Source organism: Emys orbicularis, chromosome 17 (assembly GCF_028017835.1).
Source record: "Emys orbicularis isolate rEmyOrb1 chromosome 17, rEmyOrb1.hap1, whole genome shotgun sequence".
NCBI lineage: Eukaryota > Metazoa > Chordata > Testudines > Emydidae > Emys > Emys orbicularis.
In genome coordinates this window covers 17,636,014-17,656,400 of record NC_088699.1, presented here as the reverse complement: position 1 = coordinate 17,656,400, position 20,387 = coordinate 17,636,014, and the positions used below count along the sequence as shown (strand labels likewise).

General features: G+C 44.4%; 1 protein-coding gene across 3 annotated transcripts in view; it reads right to left on the bottom strand.

Moving 5' to 3' along the window:
• Positions 1–20,387, bottom strand: part of UBE2G1 (ubiquitin conjugating enzyme E2 G1) — a 46,479-nt gene that overhangs the window by 5,433 nt on the left and 20,659 nt on the right. For 2 of the 3 annotated variants that reach the window (XM_065418094.1, XM_065418095.1), the window contains exons 2-4: positions 12,053–12,155; positions 5,124–5,221; positions 3,734–3,912 (exon numbers count right to left, since the gene is read on the bottom strand). In XM_065418094.1, the coding sequence (XP_065274166.1) occupies positions 3,734–3,912; positions 5,124–5,221; positions 12,053–12,155 (380 nt within the window). The remainder of the gene's footprint in view (positions 1–3,733; positions 3,913–5,123; positions 5,222–12,052; positions 12,156–20,387) is intronic. The other variant, XM_065418096.1, reaches the window with a different exon arrangement.

The following is a 20,387-nucleotide window of genomic DNA, read 5'->3' as shown; positions in this document are numbered from 1 at the left end:
TTTCAGACACTGCTTTTTCATTCCCACCCTGCCAGCCATCAGCCATCTCTTCATAGAATATCAGGGTTGGAAGGGACCTCAGGAGGTCATGTAGTCCAACCCCCTGCTCAAAGCAGGGCCAAGCCCCAGACAGATTTTTGCCCCAAATCCCTAAATAGCCCCCTCAAGAATTGAACTCACAACCCTGGGTTTAGCAGGCCGACGCTCAAACCACTGAGCTATCCCTCCCCCCGCAGGGAGGGTTGCCTGTAGCCTACCGTCCCTGCAGCCATCTGTTCTCTAGATTCTCCAATAGGAAGATACACTCATCTAATTATCAGGAAATCAGGGAGCCAGATGTTGAGTATTGTAACCAGTAAGCTGGGCAAACCAAAAGCAGAAGCTAAATAGAAGATACCAGTGTAGCAGAGACCTAAGGAGGTGAGCTGCTTAAGCTTTCTCTAAGCTCTATTCTCTCGGGCACAGTGGCCAAGGGCTAAAAAGGAAGAAAATGAGACAGGATCCAGTGAGAAATACTGGCTTCCTGGACTGCACAGTAAAACCCCACTATCTTTTTTTTTGGGGGGGGGGGGGGGGAAGAGAGAGAGAGTGTGTGTGTGTTTCACATCAATGAGTATTTCTGACTATGCACTAGTTTTGCATGTTTCTGTGGGGATGGAAATTAAGGGTATTACACTAGGCCATGCAAAATGCCTATATTTAAGGACTAGAATCCAGGAGGCTATTTCCTAGAGACATATAGCATGTTTACAACCCCATCTCAAAGAGTTAAGAGACCTGACAAACCCACACTACTCGTGTGGAAGTTAATATGAAGCATACCACAGGATGAAACCTGAAGCCTTCCAACTTCTTGCTAGCAATTTTCTCCCTACCTTTGAAATAGCATTCAAAAGTTTGGACATTTAGTCTAGTATGTGCTTTTATAGATTAGTGAAAGGAGTGGCCCTTTCCCAAAAATACATCCTGATAAAGCAGTAGAAGCTAGTTACTGGAAATTTTTGGGAAAGAGCACCAGGTTTAGTGTGTAAAAATCAGTATGTAGAAACCAGAAAAAAAGTCAGCTACAGATGTTAAAAATCATTAGAGAACTAAAGCGTACTATACACTATTGGGCATTTAAAGCCTAGTTTGCTCCTCCACAGCATTCAGATTTATAAAAATATATGGAGATATACCTATCTCATAGAACTGGAAGGGACCTTGAAAGGTCATCAAGTCCAGTCCCCTGCCTTCACTAGCAGGCAGCAGCGTATTATCGCCTAGGCCAACAAGGCCTAGGCCAGCAAATTTGCTCTTGCCCCCTCCCCAACTCCACCCCTTCCCCAAATCCCCAGCCCACCTCCTCCCACAGGCGCACCGCGCTTCCCTCCTTCCACCTCCCTCCCAGGCTTGCCGCGCTGGGAGGGAGGGAGGAGCGAGTTGCAGCGCGCTCAGAGGAGGTGGAGCAGAGGTGAGCTAGGGCCTGCGGGCGCAGGGAGTAACAGGGGGGCTGGGAACCGCTCCCCGGCCCGCTCCAGCTCACCTCTGCTCCGCCGCCGCCATCCCCCGAGCACACTGCAACTCCCCTTCTCCCCCCTCCCTCCCAGGCTTGCCACGCGAAAGTGCTGGGAGGGAGGGAGGGAGGGAGGGAGGAGCGAGTAGCGGCGTGTTCGGGGGATAGCAGAGGTGAGCTGGGGCCGGCGGGCACGGGGAGTAACTCTGGGGGTGGGGGGGAGGAGAACCACTCCCTGCCCCAGCTCACCCCTGCTCCACTGCCACCATCCCCTGAGCGCACCTCAACTCCCCTTCTCCCCGGCTTGCCGTGGGGGAGCGGAGGTGAGCTGGCGGCAAATTTGTTAATCTGCCCCTGCTAGCAGGACCATTTTTTTTTTTGCCCCAGATCCCTAAATGGCCCCCTCAAGGATTGAACTCACAACCCTGGGTTTAGCGGGCCAATGCTCAAACCACTGAGCTATCCCTCCCCCCTAGATCTGTGTCTCCTTGATACTCAAGTCTCCAGTAGTAATATGCACAGCATAAGTGGTTGGATGTGTACAGAAAGATAACCAAAAATAGCTAACCAAAAACTGCTTTCTTTGATATCAGGAAAAGATTGTTTCCACCACTGACTTAAGGACAAGTCTCCTAATCAAGACTGACCCCCATACTGTACCACTGTCTTTCCCAGACTTGGGAAAGCTGAGCTCCCACTTCAGCAAAGTGACACTAGATGCACATCCCTACAGCCTCCTGCATTATTCGAGACCTTTGCATCTTAATTTAGATATCTTCTGCACCCACCTAGGTAGTCCTTTCTCCCCTTTTCTTTCCCTCCACCTCCCCCAACTTTAAGAGGCTACTTTAGATTTTTATGATCTTCCCTCGCTTTTCTTACATGCTTGTTAAGAGCATCATTGCTCAAACGTTAACATTTCAAGTGCCATTGACATCCATGTTAGAATGCACCGAAATGAGTGGGGCCATTCCTATCTCAGTGTGTGTTTCAGGCTCTCCTAAATTATTCTCAACACTGAGGATTATTCTCCTCCTCACCCTGCAAATAATAGCATTGAGACTATTTTTCTCCAGATAGGTTTTCATTGTAGAGGTGTGTTCATGCATCCCACACTTAATCACTGCTCTCCTAAGTGAAATTCAGTATTACCCCAACCTCATATGCAAGTGTACCCCTTTACATGATGGATGTCTTCACTGCAGATTTAACCCAGCCCTGTGTGTTTGGATGGAAGAGGCATGGGGTGGGCAACACCCAAGAACCTGTCACCTAAGCTTAGTGGTGCTTTCAACCTGGGGTAGTTTGTTCATCTGTGTCTGCAGACTGAATTCTAAGTGAGGCTTTTATACTGCCACTTTGCAGTGAGGACACATGCTAAGTCACCTGAGGGCTGACACCTCTCCAATGCCTTCCCACAATTCCTCCACTATTTCAAGTCTGTAAAAGGAGGCATTACCTCTCATGTATGCACTGTTTAAATCTATACTCGTGACACTGACATAGGCTGGTGTTTTAGGGGTAAGAGAGAAAGAACAGTTACATTTTTAATCACTAACTTTTCCTGCTAAGATCCCTGCATCAGTTTCTGTGGTTAGTCTTGTCCAAAACACACAAAAAAAGACTCCCTAAACAAACCTTTTCTGCACTACATGCAAAGTAGCATATTAACCATCAGAAAGGATTTCCAGCATAGACCGAAGGACACTGGAGTTGTGAGCTACAGGAGTTGTATTTTACATCTTCAGATGCACCAGCCAACACTGGTTGGCAAATTGTATCTAGTCATATAGCCACTTACATCAAGCTTCATTGCTATGGAAATAGCTGAAGTTTTCCTATTACATTTGAGCACCCAAGCCTCAAAATGTAATGCAGAAAGTCTCTACCCTGCCTGTTTCTGTATCCTGTGCAAGTTGCTATCTGACAAGTCTGCCTCGTTCAGCCTATAAAGCAGGAGGATTTGTCTGTAGTTAGCAACCAATACTTGTTTATCAAGAAAAAGTAATCCTCAAAGCAATTCTGGGGCTGAATTTCAGACACTCTAGCCTTTAAGGCTAGCTATTAAGCTTCATTACATGTACATTTTTACTGGGCAAGAGTACAGTCTTTGCTTATCAGTCATCTAATACCATGCTTACCAAGTCATAAAATATGCCCTTCAGGTTTTTGCATTTAGAATGAAGTAAACTTTCTGCTACACATAGCACCACTGTATTTACAAACCAGGAGTCTTACCGCTGCATCGACATTAGCAGGAGAGTCACCATTGGGATCTGCCAGCATAGAAATGACACTAATCATTATAGTTTCCACTGTGTGGATGGGAAGCCAGCGTTCCTCAGGTTTTTCATAGCCATATTTGTCTTCTCCAGGCTCATGAAGAATGGAAATGCAGACATCACCGTTCTTGTCAACTACGGAGTCAAGCAGTCACATTAGGTATATTTCAGTGATGATTAAATTGCTGGCTTCAAGATATTATATGGGGATGCTATTCTCCATCCAAACAAGTGTTCTATTTAAGTACCTTCAAAACAGTTAGCTGTGGAAAGTTTCAGGGAAGACATTTTCTTTCAAGACACTGTCAAGTTTGTATCACTGTTTGAGGACTTCTTACAAAGAAGTTGCAAAAAATGAAATTTGGCAAGAGACAGCAGACCTGCCCTCGTCTACTTTAGTTTATTTAAAGCAAATATCTGCCTTAATATGGGCACACTGAGTACTTGGATAGTTTAAGTTTTCAGTTTAATTGTAGCCCTTTCAGAGTTCTACAAAATCAGATATTCACCTTTTTGATATGAAAAAGGTTACAGTATAGCTGTAGACTATTCACATCACTGATCTGATCCATGAAATAACACATGGAAAACTAAGTGGCCCCGTGGACCATTTTGATAGCCACTAAACTGAAAATGGAGGTATTTTTCCCATCTGAAAGCATAAATCTGAGTTTAGAGTCTTAGATGTACAGCCAGCAAACCCCCCTGGCAGGGCAGGTGCTCAGTATCTTAAGGAGTGGGTATAAAGCAGCATCTTCCCTGTGGAGGTCAGTCAATATATGTAAAAGTTGGGATTTGACTTGATGTCACTATTAGGCCTCCCTGTCTCCCATCCCCACAATGGAGGCATTTTGTGCTGGTTTGCTGCTAAGCTGTACTACAGATTTACAGAACTCAGTAAAGTTCTTCAGCCCAATACAGGTGTGACTATAGGAGCCGTGTCTTCAGAAGACACAAGGGATGGAAATCGCTTCTTCTCACCTTCCAGCTTGTATCTGCCAAGCCAGTGATGTAAAGTTAACCCTAGGACCCATTTTTTTCCCCCAGACCAAAGACTTACATTAAGGAGATGGCCCCAGCAATTTGTCTGGGCCAGACACTGCCCATCAATACATACTGCCTAAACCTTGGGAAGGCTGATGCAGATGCTTGGAGAACAGACCATGAGACCAGTGAAGTGTCAAGTATGGAGAGGAGAAATAGTATATTACAAGAAGTGGCAGTTAGCTAAACGGTGGGGTTGTTACAGGTTTCTTACACAGGACATCAACTCTGGCTAATCTTGTAAATGAAACTGAAGGTGTGACTAAGAAGTACAGAAAGCTAAAACTGTAGCAAATTCTTACCATTTGGATGCCAGATTTCTGTGATAAACTTCATTTTCGGCGGCCTGAGAGGATAGTCTTTTGGAAAAGTGAGATGAGCCTTGAAGACGCCACCTTCACTGGGGAATTAAAGAATTATCAGTAAGTAGATCTTTGCAAGTCCAAAACTAGAAAATTGAGTCAGATGACACTTTAATCTATATTAGATTTAAAAACAGTTTGTAACATTGGCATTCATAGTAATAACATTAGCATACACAATGGATGGATAGCTTTTTACAAGCTACTTGCCATCCCCTCCAAATACTCAGACTACAATGTTTAGGAGTATTTTATTTTTCCAGAGGACAAAGTGTCATTTTAACTCAAAATTCCATAGAGCTCTCAGCTAGCTAAGTGAGGAAGTGAACATTTAGAGTCACGGCTTAGAAGTTACCTTCCAGGCTCCCACTGCCGTCTCATGACTGGGGATCCCATCAATACCCCCAATTCAACTCCCAGAAGACAAAGCAAGCATAGAACCCTGATACCTGTTCATGTTCCACATGTGGGTCACCTCATCAGTTGACAGGTCTGATCTATAGCTAGGTTTACTGGTGCAATACTCAGATTTAGAAGTACCTACTAACTCAAGGAATCTCAGGGAAATTTGCCAAATCAATAGTCTAAACAGTGTTCTCGGGACCCTTAGCACCAGCATTCTTGACCGATGCTTCCAATGAAGGATTTCTGCACTCTGATATCAAGGGGCTCATTACCAGCACAACCAAGTTATTTTCTAGCATTAACAGAGAATCTATATTTTGACCAATTTAACTGGGTTGGAGTTCAACAGGATTAGGTACAAATGCACTTAGACTCAAATTTAACTGATCTGGTGGTTTAAGTATGGAGGTTTGAAGCCAAGGAAGATACGGTCTTGGTAAGTGTGAATCCCTACATAGCTAGAAACAAGCAAAGATGTCACGTTAAAGCTTATTTCCTCTTACCACACACTGCCCTTATTCCTACTACTTCATGGAGTAGACGTTCAGTTTCAGTAGAGAAGGCCTGGCATTGGAAGTTGGGAGAGGAGGTTGTTGCAACTCTCTCTAGTGCTATGAGTGGACTACTATGACAAGCTCCTCGGCAGTTGCCATCATTGTCAGCTAGAGCTTAAAAAGGCTTGGACTTCTAATGAAGATTAAGACACTACAATTTGAAGAGGAGACATTGATTAGATGTTGGACACTCATGATAGGCAAGTTACTGCCTCAATATAAAGAGGAAAGATTGAAGCAGCAGAGTGGTGTTCATGAAGAGATGGCGAAATACTCAACGCCTTTGCACTATTTGTATATTAGCGTGCCATCAAGAAATCCCAAATCCCTGGAGGAAAAAATTGAATTAGGGGCCTGGGTACTGTAAATTGTAGAACCTTTTAAAGCTCAATAACCTCTCGGTAATTTTTTTGCAACACTGATGCACCCAGCTGGGAGATGTTTTTTTAAACAAATCTAGAACTGAAGTCTCTAAAGAAGAATGCAGTATTTTGAGTCATGCATTGAACCAACAATAACCCTTTAACCCATTCAATTAGAAAGGCTATTGCCATATGCAAGCTGCTGTACCTTTATAAACTACAACTTTGCAGTTTATACTTATTGCCCTGGTAAATGTAGTGACTCATAACAGGTGTTTCCCATGGGCATAGTGAACAGGACTGACAAGACAGGACTGGCTGCTGAATCCAGATGCTTATGGGAGCAAGCTAGAAAGATAAGTTCTGTATGAGCAAAGTAATTAAGTTGCATAGTCTAATGGTTATAGCAGAAGAATGAGTCAAGCACCCAGGGTTGTTTTAGTTTGATCCAGACTCACTTAGATCTTAAACAAGCTGTGCTGACTTCATAAGGGAACTGAAAAGTTGAGTGATAGTCAGAATAGGCCATTTCCTGAGAACAGGAAATTGAAGAGAGTGCAGCAGTGAAATTAAACCCGTGGCATCCAACCTGAGTGCTAAGTTGCAAAGTGACAGAATCTTATTGTAAGCTCCCAGCATTCTGAGCCCTGAAACTTAGAGACAGTTGCCTCAATCAGTCAAGTAGGGACAACGCCTCCCTCACTGAAGCAGCTGCTGTCCTTTCCCTGCTGCAGATGCTTAGCAATCCCTTGCAGCAGGCAAATCTGTACTATAGGCAAGGGATTAGTCCTGGCTGCTCCACTAACAGGCTGGGATGGGGGCAGGAAGCTTCTCAGAGAAAGCAGGATACTACTTTGTTTGCCTGAGCATAAGGCAGCATTTCTCAAACTGTGGGTCCTGACTCAAAAGGGGATCACAAGGCCATGGGGGGGAGGGGGGAGAAGAGAAGAAGGAGGAGGAGGAGGAGATGAGGGAGGGATTGCAGAATTGCCACCCTTACTTCTGTGCTGCCTTTAGAGCTGGGCAGTCAAAGAGCAGCAGCTGCTGGCCAGGTGCCCAGCTCTAAAGGCAGAGCCACTGCCAGCAGCAACACAGAAGTAAGGGAGGCATAGTATTAGGGGCAGGGGTGTCAACTGCCTGAAATATTTTCAAAGGGGGCCCCAGCAAAAAAATTTGAGAACCCCCTGGCCTAGGGAATACCTAGCAGAAGGTGGTTACCCTTCTCAACACAGCCACCCAGGAGAAGGAGGAGAAAGAAAACAAAAAGGTGAGAACCTAACAAGTTACAGCCCCCAGATGTAGTTATAAGCAAATCAATAGCTACAAAGTGCCACCTGAACTATGATTTACATATGTCTGTCTGCCATTACAAAGATTATGTCATGGTATCTGGTGTCTGTGTAATTCAATTGGCAAGAAGCAAGGTCGCAAACAGATGTCCTACTGGCATGCTCCCACTGGAGACATGGCATGATGCTTGGCTCTTCCTTCCCACCTTCACCTCCTCCCCCCCCCCCCCCCGAAAAAATTCTCTTCTTCCCATGACCATCACTCAAAATGTTTAAGACCTTGAATAGTTGCTCTCCATTCAGGTCTATCCCTGGCTCTGTTTTCAAAGAAAAACTTATGCCCCATGAGTTGAGATGCTGCTTAAGGCTGGCTGAGGCATTTACGCTGACCACCCCCTGCTGTGCTTTGAGTTACAACTCATCTTATATGCCCCCAGAAAGTCCAGCACCCCCACTTCTGATGTGACCTGTCCATCAAAACTGAGCTTCTGATAATCATTTGTCTCAATGTGGTTTATTCCATTTTTACACCCCCCCCAGATGAAAAGTTTGATACTTGGTCTTGCCAGCAGACCTTCAGAAGAGAGCGAAGACAGCATTTCTCACACCTGTATAAAGGGATGTTACACTGTACATCAGTTTGGAGGACAGTGATAATCTGCTGATTGAGTATCCTATGATGAACGATTCAAAAAGCCTGGACTGCCTTTCATCTTCTGTTTGGTATTTCTTGAACCAGGGAACCATCACTTGAGATGGTACTATCACAATATGTGACCTGTTTGACATTCTTTATACCATTGAGGGTGATGTTTGTGCAGTGGTTGATGGGACTGGTTAGAAGAGGATTTCATTTTTTTCCAAGTTGATGGTGAATCCAAATTGTTTAGCTGCCTCTGAGAACCTGTCCAGGATAAGCTGTAGATCACTTCACTATTAAGTAGAGCACAATGATCCACAAAAAGGGCTTCAACATACTAGTTCCTCAAGGACTTTTATCATAAGCTTTTGGAGACTGAAAAGTTTTCTACCAGTTCTTTGCTTTATGTATAGGGCCCCACCAAATTCATGGTCCATTTTGGTCAATTTGGTCCCAGGGTCATGGGATTTTAAAAAATTGTAAATTTCATTGTTTCAGCTATTTAAATCTGAAATTTCACAGTGTTGTAATTGTAGGGGTCCTGACCCACAAAGGAGATGGGGGTTCACAGGGTTATTGTAGGGCGTTGCAGTACTGCTACCCTTATTTCTGTGCTGCTGCTGGCAGCGGTGCTGCCTTCACAGCTGGAGAACAGCAGCTGCTGGCTGGGAGCCCAGCTCCGAAGGCAGAGCCACCGCCAGCAGCAGCGCAGAAATAAGGATGGCATGATATGATATTACCACCCTTACTTCTGTGCTGCTGCCTGCAGAGCTGGGCCCTCAGTCAGCACTCCTGCCACTCTCCAGCTACCCAGCTCTGAAAGCAGCAACACAGAAGTAAGGGTGGCCTGGTATGGTATTGCCACCCTCACTTCTGTGCTGCTGGGGTGCTGACTTCAGAGCTGGGCACCCAGCCAACAGCCACTGCTCTCTGGCTGCCCAGCTCTGTAGGAAGTGCAGAAGTAAGGGTGGCAATACCACAAGCCCTGTAAAATAACCTTATACCCCCCCTGCAACTTCCTTTTGGGTCAGGACCCCCAGATTGAGAAGCACTGGTCTCCTCATGAAACCTGTACAGTATAGGGTAAAAGCACACAAGACCACATTTCACAGCGGGAGGCCAAATTTTATGATGTGTGACGCGTTATTCCATGGCTGTGAATTTGGTAGGGCCCTACTTATGTAAATGCCCTTTTGAAGGTTGTCAGTTGCATAATTCAGAATGGCTGTGAAGAGACTCAAGAGGACTGATGCCAGCATGCAGCCAGTTTCACCCCATTAGATATGGGGGAAATGGCTTGAGAAGCCACTATCAGAGTTTGATTATATAGGTGTAGAAGGAGAAGGAGCACTTCTGAAAAAAATCAGGATAGTTGCACTCTGAATGTTTCTTTTTAAACTGGTCCTCACTTCACAGCCTTCACTCACATAATGTCCACACTGGGTCGGGCCATTGGCCCATCTAGCCCAGTATCATCTTCTGAAAGGGACTAGTGCCAGATACTTCAGAGGGGATCAACAGAACAGGGCAATTTATTGAGCAATCCATCTCCTGTCATCTAGTCTGATTCTAGAGGTCAGACGTTTAGGGACATGGAGAGAGAGAGTCCCTGACCATCTTGGCTAATAACCATTGTGTGTACTTACCTCAACATGCAGTCAACCTATAGAACTCTTTGCCAGGGGATGTTGTGAACATCAAAGAATTAGATAAATACATGGAGGACAGGTCTATCAATGGCTATTAGCCAAGATGATCAGGCATACAACCCACACTACGGTTGTGGCTCAGTGGATGGATCTCTCAATAACTGCCTTGTTCTGTTCATTCTCCCGATGCATCTGACACCAGCTACTGTCAGAAGACAGGATACTGACCCATTATGACCATTCTTATGTCAGAGCTGGGTGCAAAGCAAAGATAAAAGAAAAAAGTGAAACAAAGTGTGACTGTCCTGACTTTGAGGTACTACCTCTTTTACACCCCAAGTAGCTGCCAGTAGGCGGCAGCAGCTGCCGCCATGCCCCATGACACTGGTTCAACTGGCAGGCTAAACCAGGTAGAGGGTTGCCATGTAGGGAAAATGCCTCTCAAACATACTAAGTCTTCTTTGGCACACTTTGGAAAGGCACTGTAAAAAAACAGTACGGAACACATAAGGCTTGACAAGGCACAAAAGACATCAGTGGCTATCTGCTGCAGCTAACCAAGTTCCCAGTTGTCTCAACCTTTTGTGCCACTGGTCTTTGACATTCTATGAAGGATATACTTATTATGGTTAGAGCCAAGTAATTTTTGTAGCACTCAAAAGGCTTCAGTCAGCTAGTGACACTAGGGGAAACAAAGGGTTAAGTGCACATGGGTGACTGGGCAACAAAATGGCAGATGAAATTCAATCTTGATAAATGCAAAGGAACGCACACTGGAAAACAATTCCAACTATAAATATAAAATGAGGGTCTAAATTAGCTGTTACCACTCAAGAAAGATCTTGGAGTCATTGCAGATAGTTCTCTGAAAACATCCACTCAATGTGCAGTGGCAGTCAAAAAAAGCTAACAATGTTGGAAATCGTTAAGAAAGGGATAGATAATAAGACAGAAAATATCAAATTGCTTCTATATAAATCCATGGTATGCCCATGTCTTGAATACTGCGTGCAGATGGGGTTGCCCCCATCTCAAAAAAGATATTGGAATTGGAAAAGGTTCAGAAAAGGGGCAACAAAAATGATTAGGGGTATGGAACAGCTTCCATACGAGAAGCAATAAGACTGGGAGTTTTCAGCTTGGAAAAAAAAATAGAAATGACTAAGGGGGCGGGGGGGGGGGGGGGAATATGATAGAGGTCTATAAAATCATGATGGATGTGGAGAAAGAGTAAATAACTTCCTTATTTACATACACCACAAGATCTAGGGGGTCACCAAATGAAACTAAGACAGCAGGTTTTAAAAAAAAAAAAAAAAAAAAAAAAAAAAGGAAGTATTTCTTCATACAATGCAGTGTCAACCTGTGGAACTCTTTGCCAGAGGATGCTGTGAAGACTATAACAGGGTTCAAAAAAGAACTAGGTACATTCATGGAGGATAGGTCCATCAATGGCTATTAGCCAGGTTGGGCATGGATGGTGTCCCTAGCCTCTCTTTGCTAGAAGTTGGGAATGGGTGATAGGGGATGGATCACTTGATGATTCCCTGTTCTGTTCATTACCTCTGGGGCACCTGGTGTTGGCCACTGTTGGAAGACAGGATACTGGGCTAGATGGACCCTTGGTCTGACCCAGTAGGGCCGTTCTTATGAGCAACTAGAGGATCCCAGCAGCTCCTCTGTTCCCTCCCCTCCCCAAAGAGAAGTCAAATAAATGCACAATGAAGGATCATTTTCCATGTTCCACAGAACTTGCAAATAGTTTTGCTATTAGAGGTATTTGCAATGTAAGACTCAGCACATGTCCAGTAATCCAACAACTACGTCTGCTGTAAAAAGAGCACCAAGCTATTAAAACCTTACTCTTAAACTAGGGTTAACGTGAACATTACACATTGTGGTTAGAATCTCAGCAAGAAGTTTTAACAAGCTAGGGTACACACTGTTTTACTAAGATTGCTAGTACTTACTACAATGTATCTGGAGGACCAATAATGAGGACTTCCCATCTGTAAAGATCATTGTCGTCTATTAAACCTGCTGAAAAACCTTCCACTGGATTTTTGTTGAGCTCTGTTTTAAAAAAAAAAGAAAAAAGAAAAGAAAACAAACTTGTGAGCCTTTGTGCACTTTATACTAGTTAAGTATGCAGATTGTATTACAGATGTTGGGAAGAGGACTGGTTATAAAAAGAGTCACTTTTAGATCACTGGTCGGGGTCTGGTGTCCCTTAACGCATCATCATCTGCAAATATTTTTTACATGTGGTAGGTCCTTAGACTCAGTCCTGTATCTAGTGACATTACTATCATGATCCCTGATCTGCCTGCTCCAGAAGTCAAAGATCTAGGAGGGAAATCCTGAGAAGGTAAGTGCCAGAACAAGTTTGAGGCTCAACAGGCAATGCTAGAGGACTTTTAATTCAGTAGTCAGTCTTGCAGACCCAATAGCAATGGTACTTACTATGTGGTGTGGTATTCCTAGTGTTGGAGGGTACATTTTAGCCTTATGAGCCACAGCACAAGAGCAAGATTGGGGAGATTATTCTTGCTGTATTTGAAAAGTTAGTATTTTTAATCAATTTTTTTTTCTTTTGAAGGAACTGAAAAGTCTCTCAGGATCCAGAAGAGTAGGAGAACCAGTTAAGTGTCCCTACAACTTAGTATGTAGTGGTTCACAAGGACCACAGGTAGTTTAGCGGGATTAGGGTTGGGAGAAAGACTAGAAGAGGCTAGTGCCAGGGGTTCTATTTTATGTCCCCCTCATTCACTGGGAGGCTATTTGTATCTTGCTTGTTGTGCTTCCAGGCTGGCCATATACATTATGGCCGCAGTTCTCAAACGGTGGGTCAGAACCCCAAAGTGGGTCACGACCCCAATTTAGTGGGGTTGTCAGGTCTGGCTTAGACTTGCTGGGGCTCAGGGCTGAATCCTGAGCCTCACCACCCAGGGATTCAGCCCTCAGGTTACAGGCTGGAGCTGAAGCCCTTGGGCTTTGGCTTTGACCCCTTCCCTGCCCAGGGCAGTAGGGCTCAGGCTTTGGTTCCCCCACCTGGGGCAGCGGGAATCAGGCAAACTCAGGATTCGGTTCCCCCTCCTGGGGTCGTCTAGTAATTTGTGTTGTCAGAAGGGGGTTGGGGTGCAGGAGGGTGCTCGAAGCCACCTTGTTTCCAGAGAAATGATTAAGTGAAGTAAATGCAGATAACCCTGGCAAATGACCTGTACCCACATGCTGCAGAGAAGGTGAAAACTTCACAAGGTCACTGCCAATCTGACCTAGGGGAAAAATCCCTTCCCAACCCCACATTGTGATAAATTTGACCCTGAGCATGAGAGCACAAACCAACCAACTAAAGTGTATAAGAGAGATAATGCTCAGTGCCACCTGAGAGCTCTGGCCTACCCCATCTAGTGTCCCATTTCCAGCCATGGCCATTCCTGATGCTTATGGGGAAGGAGATAAGCTTCCCAGAATATTGGGGGGGAGGGGGGAAGAAGAGGAAGAATCCCTTCCTGTTCCTCACAAGTGCCTGATTGAAGCCCCCAAAAACATGAGCTTTAGGAATGTAAGAAACTAGACATGAGCCCCAAGGCTGTTGAGTCCTGCCCCCTACCATCACAAGCAACCCTGTAATTCAATTGCATCCTATTTCTCCAGCTGCCTTAAAAAGCTAAGTAAGTTGTCTGCCCCCACAACTTATTGGGAGTCTGTTCCAGAACCTCACCCTTCTGATGGTTAGAAACCGTCTGCTAAATTTCAATCTTAATATATTCATGGGCAGTTTATACCCATTTGTTCTTGTGGTCATAGTCCTTTAGCTTAAATAGCTCTTCACCCTCCCTGGTACTTACCCCTCTTAATATAATTTAAGAAGAGCAATCATATTCCCCTCTCAGCATTCTTTGTTAGCCTAAACAAGCCAAGCTCTTCCAGTCTTCCTCTCATAAGATAAGATGATTAGGTTAATGGAGGACCTACTAGCTTTCTGTACCTGTTTTTTGTTTGTTTGTTTTTTAAAATATGGATGACCAAAATTGTACACTGTATTCCAGATGAGATCTTCCCAGTGTCTTGTACAATGGTATTCACACTTTTCTCTCTACTGGAAATGCCATCCTAAGATTGCACTTGCCTTTTCACAGCCACATCACACTGGTTGCTCATGGTTATTCTAGGATTGACCTACATATTCAGGTGCGTCTCCTCCTCTGTTGCTTCCAACTGATGAGTCCGCTTGTAGCAGAAATTAGAGCCTAAGTACATGATCTTGCACTCTGTAGTATTGTGGACTAGAGTGAGAAATGGGATGAAGTTTTGATGTCATCCAGATCTTCCTGTAGAATATTCCCATCCTCCTCTGTATTGACGTCTCCCAACTTTGTATCAGCAAGTTTCATTAGCACACCTACTTTTTGTGCCACGGTCATAAGTATTTTCACTAAAGATCGATCCATCCTTGAGGAACTCCACTACTACTATCAGTCTAACATGCCAGATTTCAGTATTCTGGAAGGTAGAAGAAAAACTTGGAGCTTGGTTTCCATTTCTAGACATTTATTTCCATCAGCTGCACTGCCTTCATGCTCCCTATTATTGAAAACTGACGCAGAGTATTCATTTAGGTTTTGGACCACACCTAGTTTATCTTTAATCTCCTTCTCATCCACAAAGCATAGCGACCCAACCTCATCCATCTTTATTCATAAAACTAAAAAACCCACTATTTTAGTTTCCTCGATAAGCACTAATCCTGCTTGACTTTGCAAATCTCACTTTATACCCACATTTTCTAGCTTCCGCAAAGTAGTTTTCTTTGCAGATCAACCCTTCTCCATTCTTTATAGGCTCTCTGCTTACTCCTAATTTTCTGAGGTGGTCATTCATCCAATGGGGTCAGGAGCCTTTCCCTACAATTTTTTTCCCCGTTGCTTAGAATGGAAGAAACTCCATCTGAAATTGTCAATCAGCTATACAAAAACTAAACCTCCTTCACATTTAAGTCACTGAGCTTTTCAGCTCAGTTGACTTCTTTAATTAATTCCCTTGATTTCCCCAAGTCTGCTCTTTTGAAATAAAAAAAAATCATAATTGACAACATGGTTGATTATACTTCTATTTAATTCCAACTGAATTGACTCTTGATCCAAGGTTATTTCTGACAGCCAGCTCTAAGATGTTCTCACTACTTACTAAAACCAGGTCTAACACTGCACCAACTCGTTAGTTTTTCTTGATTTGGGGGGGGGGGGAGAGAGGTCATCTCTCTCATCCACAGGTAAATGGGCCCTACTAGTGCTGGTAGCATTTATTCTCCAATCTCTATCCAGGAAATTAATGTATCCCATTATGGCATAATTCCCCAAAAAGTACTTCTTTAATATTTAAAAAATAAATAAATAAAATAAAAATAGATCACTATTCATATGAGAGAGTTCCCAGAACATCTAAAGTATGAAGTTTTGCCCCTTTAAATGAATGAAGCATAAATATGTATGGACTCAGGTGAAAGTCTAAGACCTTGCCTAAAGGTTGTTTCAAAGTTGCTGTCCTTGCGACACAGAGCAGAATGATCACCACCAAAGCTTGAATCTCACTCATCCTGCAAGCTGAAGTAGTTGCCACTCAGAATGCAGTCTTACTTGCTAGGTAAAACAATCTGACACTGTTTGAAAGGCAGTTCTATCAGAAGCAAGGACCATACTGGAGTCCCATACAGAATGGCTAGAGAGGAAATACATTTGCTGTTTCAGGAATCTAGGACTACTGAGAAATCTTGTATGGGAGGATGACAGGCTGATATTGTGGCCAAGTGGACTCTCAAACTAGTTAATAGCTCAATGTCTGAGGAATGGAAGTCTCCAGTGGATGAAGACAATGTTTCCTTTTTTGCCTATTTTAACCTGGTGGATACTTACCTGCTCCAAATCGGAAAGTCCTGAACCTGTACCAAGCAGCTTCTATCCATGGAAGTCAACCAACCAACCAGCATTCAAGCTGTCAGATGCAGAGCCAGTGTTCCCTCTAATTTTTCCAACGCACATGCAGAATGAATTTTGTTATGTGCCCCAATATGGAGGTGGGGGGAGACAACCTGCATATTGGCGCACATAATAAAATTTATATGGCAGGGGTAAGGGCTCTGTCTGGGGGTGCAGGCTCTGGGGATGAGGAGTTTGGGGGTACAGACTGCCCCAGCGCTACTGTGGGGAGAGGACTTCCCCCAGCTCTCTCCCCGGCCATGGCAGATGGAGGGGTGCCCCTCCCCCGGCAGGTTCAGGCCGGGGCATCTCTCCCCAAGGCAGCCTGAGCAACACTTAATAGGCTGCGGTGCAGCACAGCCATGCAGTTTAGAGGGAACTTAGATGCAGACTGCAAGTTTGGATGAAGGATTAGATGGTTTTGTGAAACTATGTCCAGAAGAGGTGGTAACAACAGGTGGTTAACTGCAAGACGGAAGAGTTCCAAACATCAAAACTGGTGTGGCTAGGAGTATCAAATGGTTCATCTCATCCTTCCAAAGGACTCTGGGAATTAGTGGAGATGGTGGGAAGGCATATATGAAGTGGCTGCCCCAGTGAATCAGAAAAGCATCTTAGCTGGAGCTGGACTCACTCATCCATGCAGAAGATGTTATATTTTGCCTTCTAGTTGGTCAAAGTTATCCATGAGTGGGAACCCCAATCCCATAAAAGGATATGGCTCTCAAGTGTTTAAGTCCATTTGTGCATTAGAGGAGCTATTTCTGCTGATGTGGTGAACTAGATCGTTGTGTCCCACAATATGTGGAGCTAAAAGGTCAATTTAGTTCTGAATATGCTGCTCCCACAAAAGAATTTCTTCCTGACAGGTGTTGATCATGCCCCTCCTTAGCATCATAGAAATGTAGGGCTGGAAGGGCCTCAGAGGTCATCCAGCCCCCAATGCTAAGGCAACACCAGGTATGCCAAGACCATCCCTGACAGGTGTTTAACTTGTTCTTAAAACCCACCAATGTTAGGGTTTCCACAACCTCCCTTGGAAGCCTATTCCAGAGCTTAACTAGCCTTATAGTTAGGAAATTGTAAGTCTCCCTTACTGCAAATTAAACCCACTACTTCTGGTCCTACTTTCAGTGGACATGCCAGATAACTGTTCACAGACCTCTTTACAGCCACCCGTAATATATTAACCTATTAGGTTCTCTCCTTCCCCCCGTCTTTTCTCAAGACTAAACATGACATTTTTTAGCCTTCCCTCAGATTAGGTTTTCTAAACATTTTATCATTTGTGTTGCTTTCCTCTGGACTTTTCAAATTTGTCCACATCTTTCCTGAAGTGTAGACAATTCTAGGCACCACAGTACCTCAAACTGTTGTCTCATCAGTGCTGAGCAGAGGACGATTACCTCCTGTGTCTTACATACAGCACTCCTGTTAGAATATTCATCTTTTTCACATGTTTAGTCAAGTGCACCACATTGCTGACTCTTATTTAATTTGTGATCCACTACAACCCTCAGATCCTTTTCAGCAGTACCACCACTGTCATAAACATACAGCTACGGGTAGCATAAAATCCCTCTTTACCCTGTAAAGGGTTAATTCCTCTTTTACCTGTAAAGGGTTAAGAAGCTCAGATAACCTGGATGGCACCTGACCAAAAGGACCAAGGGGGGAGGGGAGAGAAGACTTTCAAATCTGGGGGGTGGGGGTTGTCTGTGTCTCCTGGAGTCAACAAGGAACCAGGGCAGGGAAAAAACATTTAAGCTAAGCATCTAATATTGCAGAAATAGTAAGTAATAGCAAAGAAATGAGTTAGGTTATCTTTTGTTTTAGCTTGTGAATTTTCCCTGTTTTTGTAACTTTAAAGTTTTGCCTAGAGGGGAAATCCTGTGTTTTTGAATCTTTTGTTATTCTGTAAAGTATTTACCATCCTGATTTTACAGAGGTGATTCTTTTACCTTTTCTTTAATTAAAATTATTTTAAGAACCAGATTGATTTTTCATTGTTCTTAAGATCCAAGGGTTTGGGTCTGTGTTCACCTGTACCAACTGGTGAGGATATTATTCTCAAGCCTTCCCCAGGAAAGGGGGTGCAGGGCTTGGGGGGGGGGGAAGAAATAGGACTCCAAGTGGTCCTTTCCCTGATTCTTTGTCTAAATCACTTGGTGGTGGCAGCATACTGTTCAAGGCAAGGTGGAATTTGTGCCTTGGGAAAGTTTTTAACCTAAGCTGGTAAAAATAAGCTTAGGGGGTCTTTCATGTGGGTCCCTGCATCTGTACCCCAAAGTTCAAAGTGGGGAAGGAACCCTAACAACCACCTAGCCAGTATTACCCATTTTGCAGTTGATTTTTCCTTCCCAAGTGAAGTGCTTTGTGCTCCCCCCCACCCCCATTTCACATTGTTGAATGCAGACCAGTCCTCCAATTTGTCAAGGGACAGCTGAATTCTAATCCTGTCCTCCAAAGTGCTTGCAACCCCTCCCAGCTTAGGATCATCTGGGCATTTGAAAAGCAAACGCCTCACCTGTTGATATACATTGCTGCAGTACTGCCTGTCAAGATCTGAATGGTAGCTTCTACCCCTTGTGAAGGGAACAATCTGCATGTCTTATTGCTCTTATTTCAATCTTATTTGTGAGATTGAGTCCACAGGGGACCACACAGCCTGAGTCAGAGGTGCAGGTTTGCTCCCCAACTTTTCCTGAAGGAGTCAAACTCTTACAACCACCTATAATTTCATACATGGTTGAAAGACAAAGGGTGTCTGAAATGAGAACAGTCTGAGGTGAACTCTGCATTTGGTGTCAAGACAGACATGGACCTAGTCATTTGAGGCAGACTTCGTGAAGTTATTGGATGAGCCTAGGGTTACCATCCGTCCGTATTTCCCCAGACATGTCCAGCTTTTGTGTCTCTAAATAGCCATCCAGGAGGAATTAGTAACAAGGTTAAAAGGTCTGGGATTTTTCCCCTCCCCCCATCCCATGCAGGGTGCAGCTGCTGATTGGGCGGCTGGGCCTGATTGAGCCGCTCCCATTGGCCTCCAGCAGCCAGAGCCCTCCCCTGCTCCCCCCTGCTGCCTGCAGCGTGTTTTGCCTACACGTGGACAAGCTTAAGTTATTCAATCCTTCACAACCAAGTACTTGTATCTCTACATCCTCATTGTAGAGATGCTTCACGTGACCTGCTGGACTCCTCTCAAGCCTCTATCAATCTATCCTGACACCACTACCACAACATTCCCCCCTTCCTCCTCCCCCCCCCCCCCCCGAGTGTCTTCACTGGCTCTTTAAGCATCAGATTCAGACTCCTTGCCTTTCAGGTGAGCCTTGAGTACTGCTGTTGCTTAAGCTAGTAATGAAGTGGGGATACACCTATTCTTTTCTGCTAATCCAGCTACTGTGCTGATCAAGTGTTATTCTGCACTGTGATCACACTCTTTAGTTAAACTAGCCTGAGCTAACTCTGCAGTAGAGACACATCCTTGTTCTGGCCTTTTCTTCAGGCATTAACTTTGGTCCTACAGGATATGGAAGCAATAGCTTGATTTTATGCATCAGTGAGTGGGTGGATGTGTTGTGCATGATGAGACGGAGGGAGACCTAAGTCAGAGAAATTTAATTTTGTGTTTGGTTCTGGAAGTGTTGCCACCCTTAGTCACTCACTTTGCAGGAGTCCAATGTCTAGTCTAGACCCAGTTATAAGAGTTGTCTCCAACATTCATGAGCCATCATGGAGGACTAGGCTGTCCCAGATAGCTAGAGCCAGTCCCATGGAGGACTTTGAATATCAGGATCTCTCTCGACCCAGCTCTGAATTATCTCCCCACTGAACAGAGCAAAGCACCCGCAAGGAGAAGGAGCATGCACAGAGTGTTCATAGCAAGCTCTAATGCTATGCATATGGGCTTCTGTGTTTTGTACTGGCTGGAACCTTTACTGACTGAAGGACTCTGCATTTAAAGGCACCAGATGAAGACAACATGCCTGTTTTATAGTGCTTTATAAGTATGTCAATTCCCAGCTGAGGTAGTTACTGCTTACAGCTGGGGTAAGCTGTTCCCAAGCACAGATGCATCGGAGTTAGGGGAACTCCCATGAAACAGGGCCCAGTAGTGACGAACAAATTAAGGAAGAGGGCTCCAGTGCTTGAAACCTCCCTGTACCACTAGGCAGCAGGAGTCAACCAAGAATTGGTTTTAAGGACCTCACTTATCTTCCTTGGCCCTCTTGCTCTGGGTAGAGTTTTCTGTATTTAAGTTTTTGAAATTAAAGTTCACAATTGTGTTTTAACTATATCCATGATCTTTGTGCCTAAAGCAAGT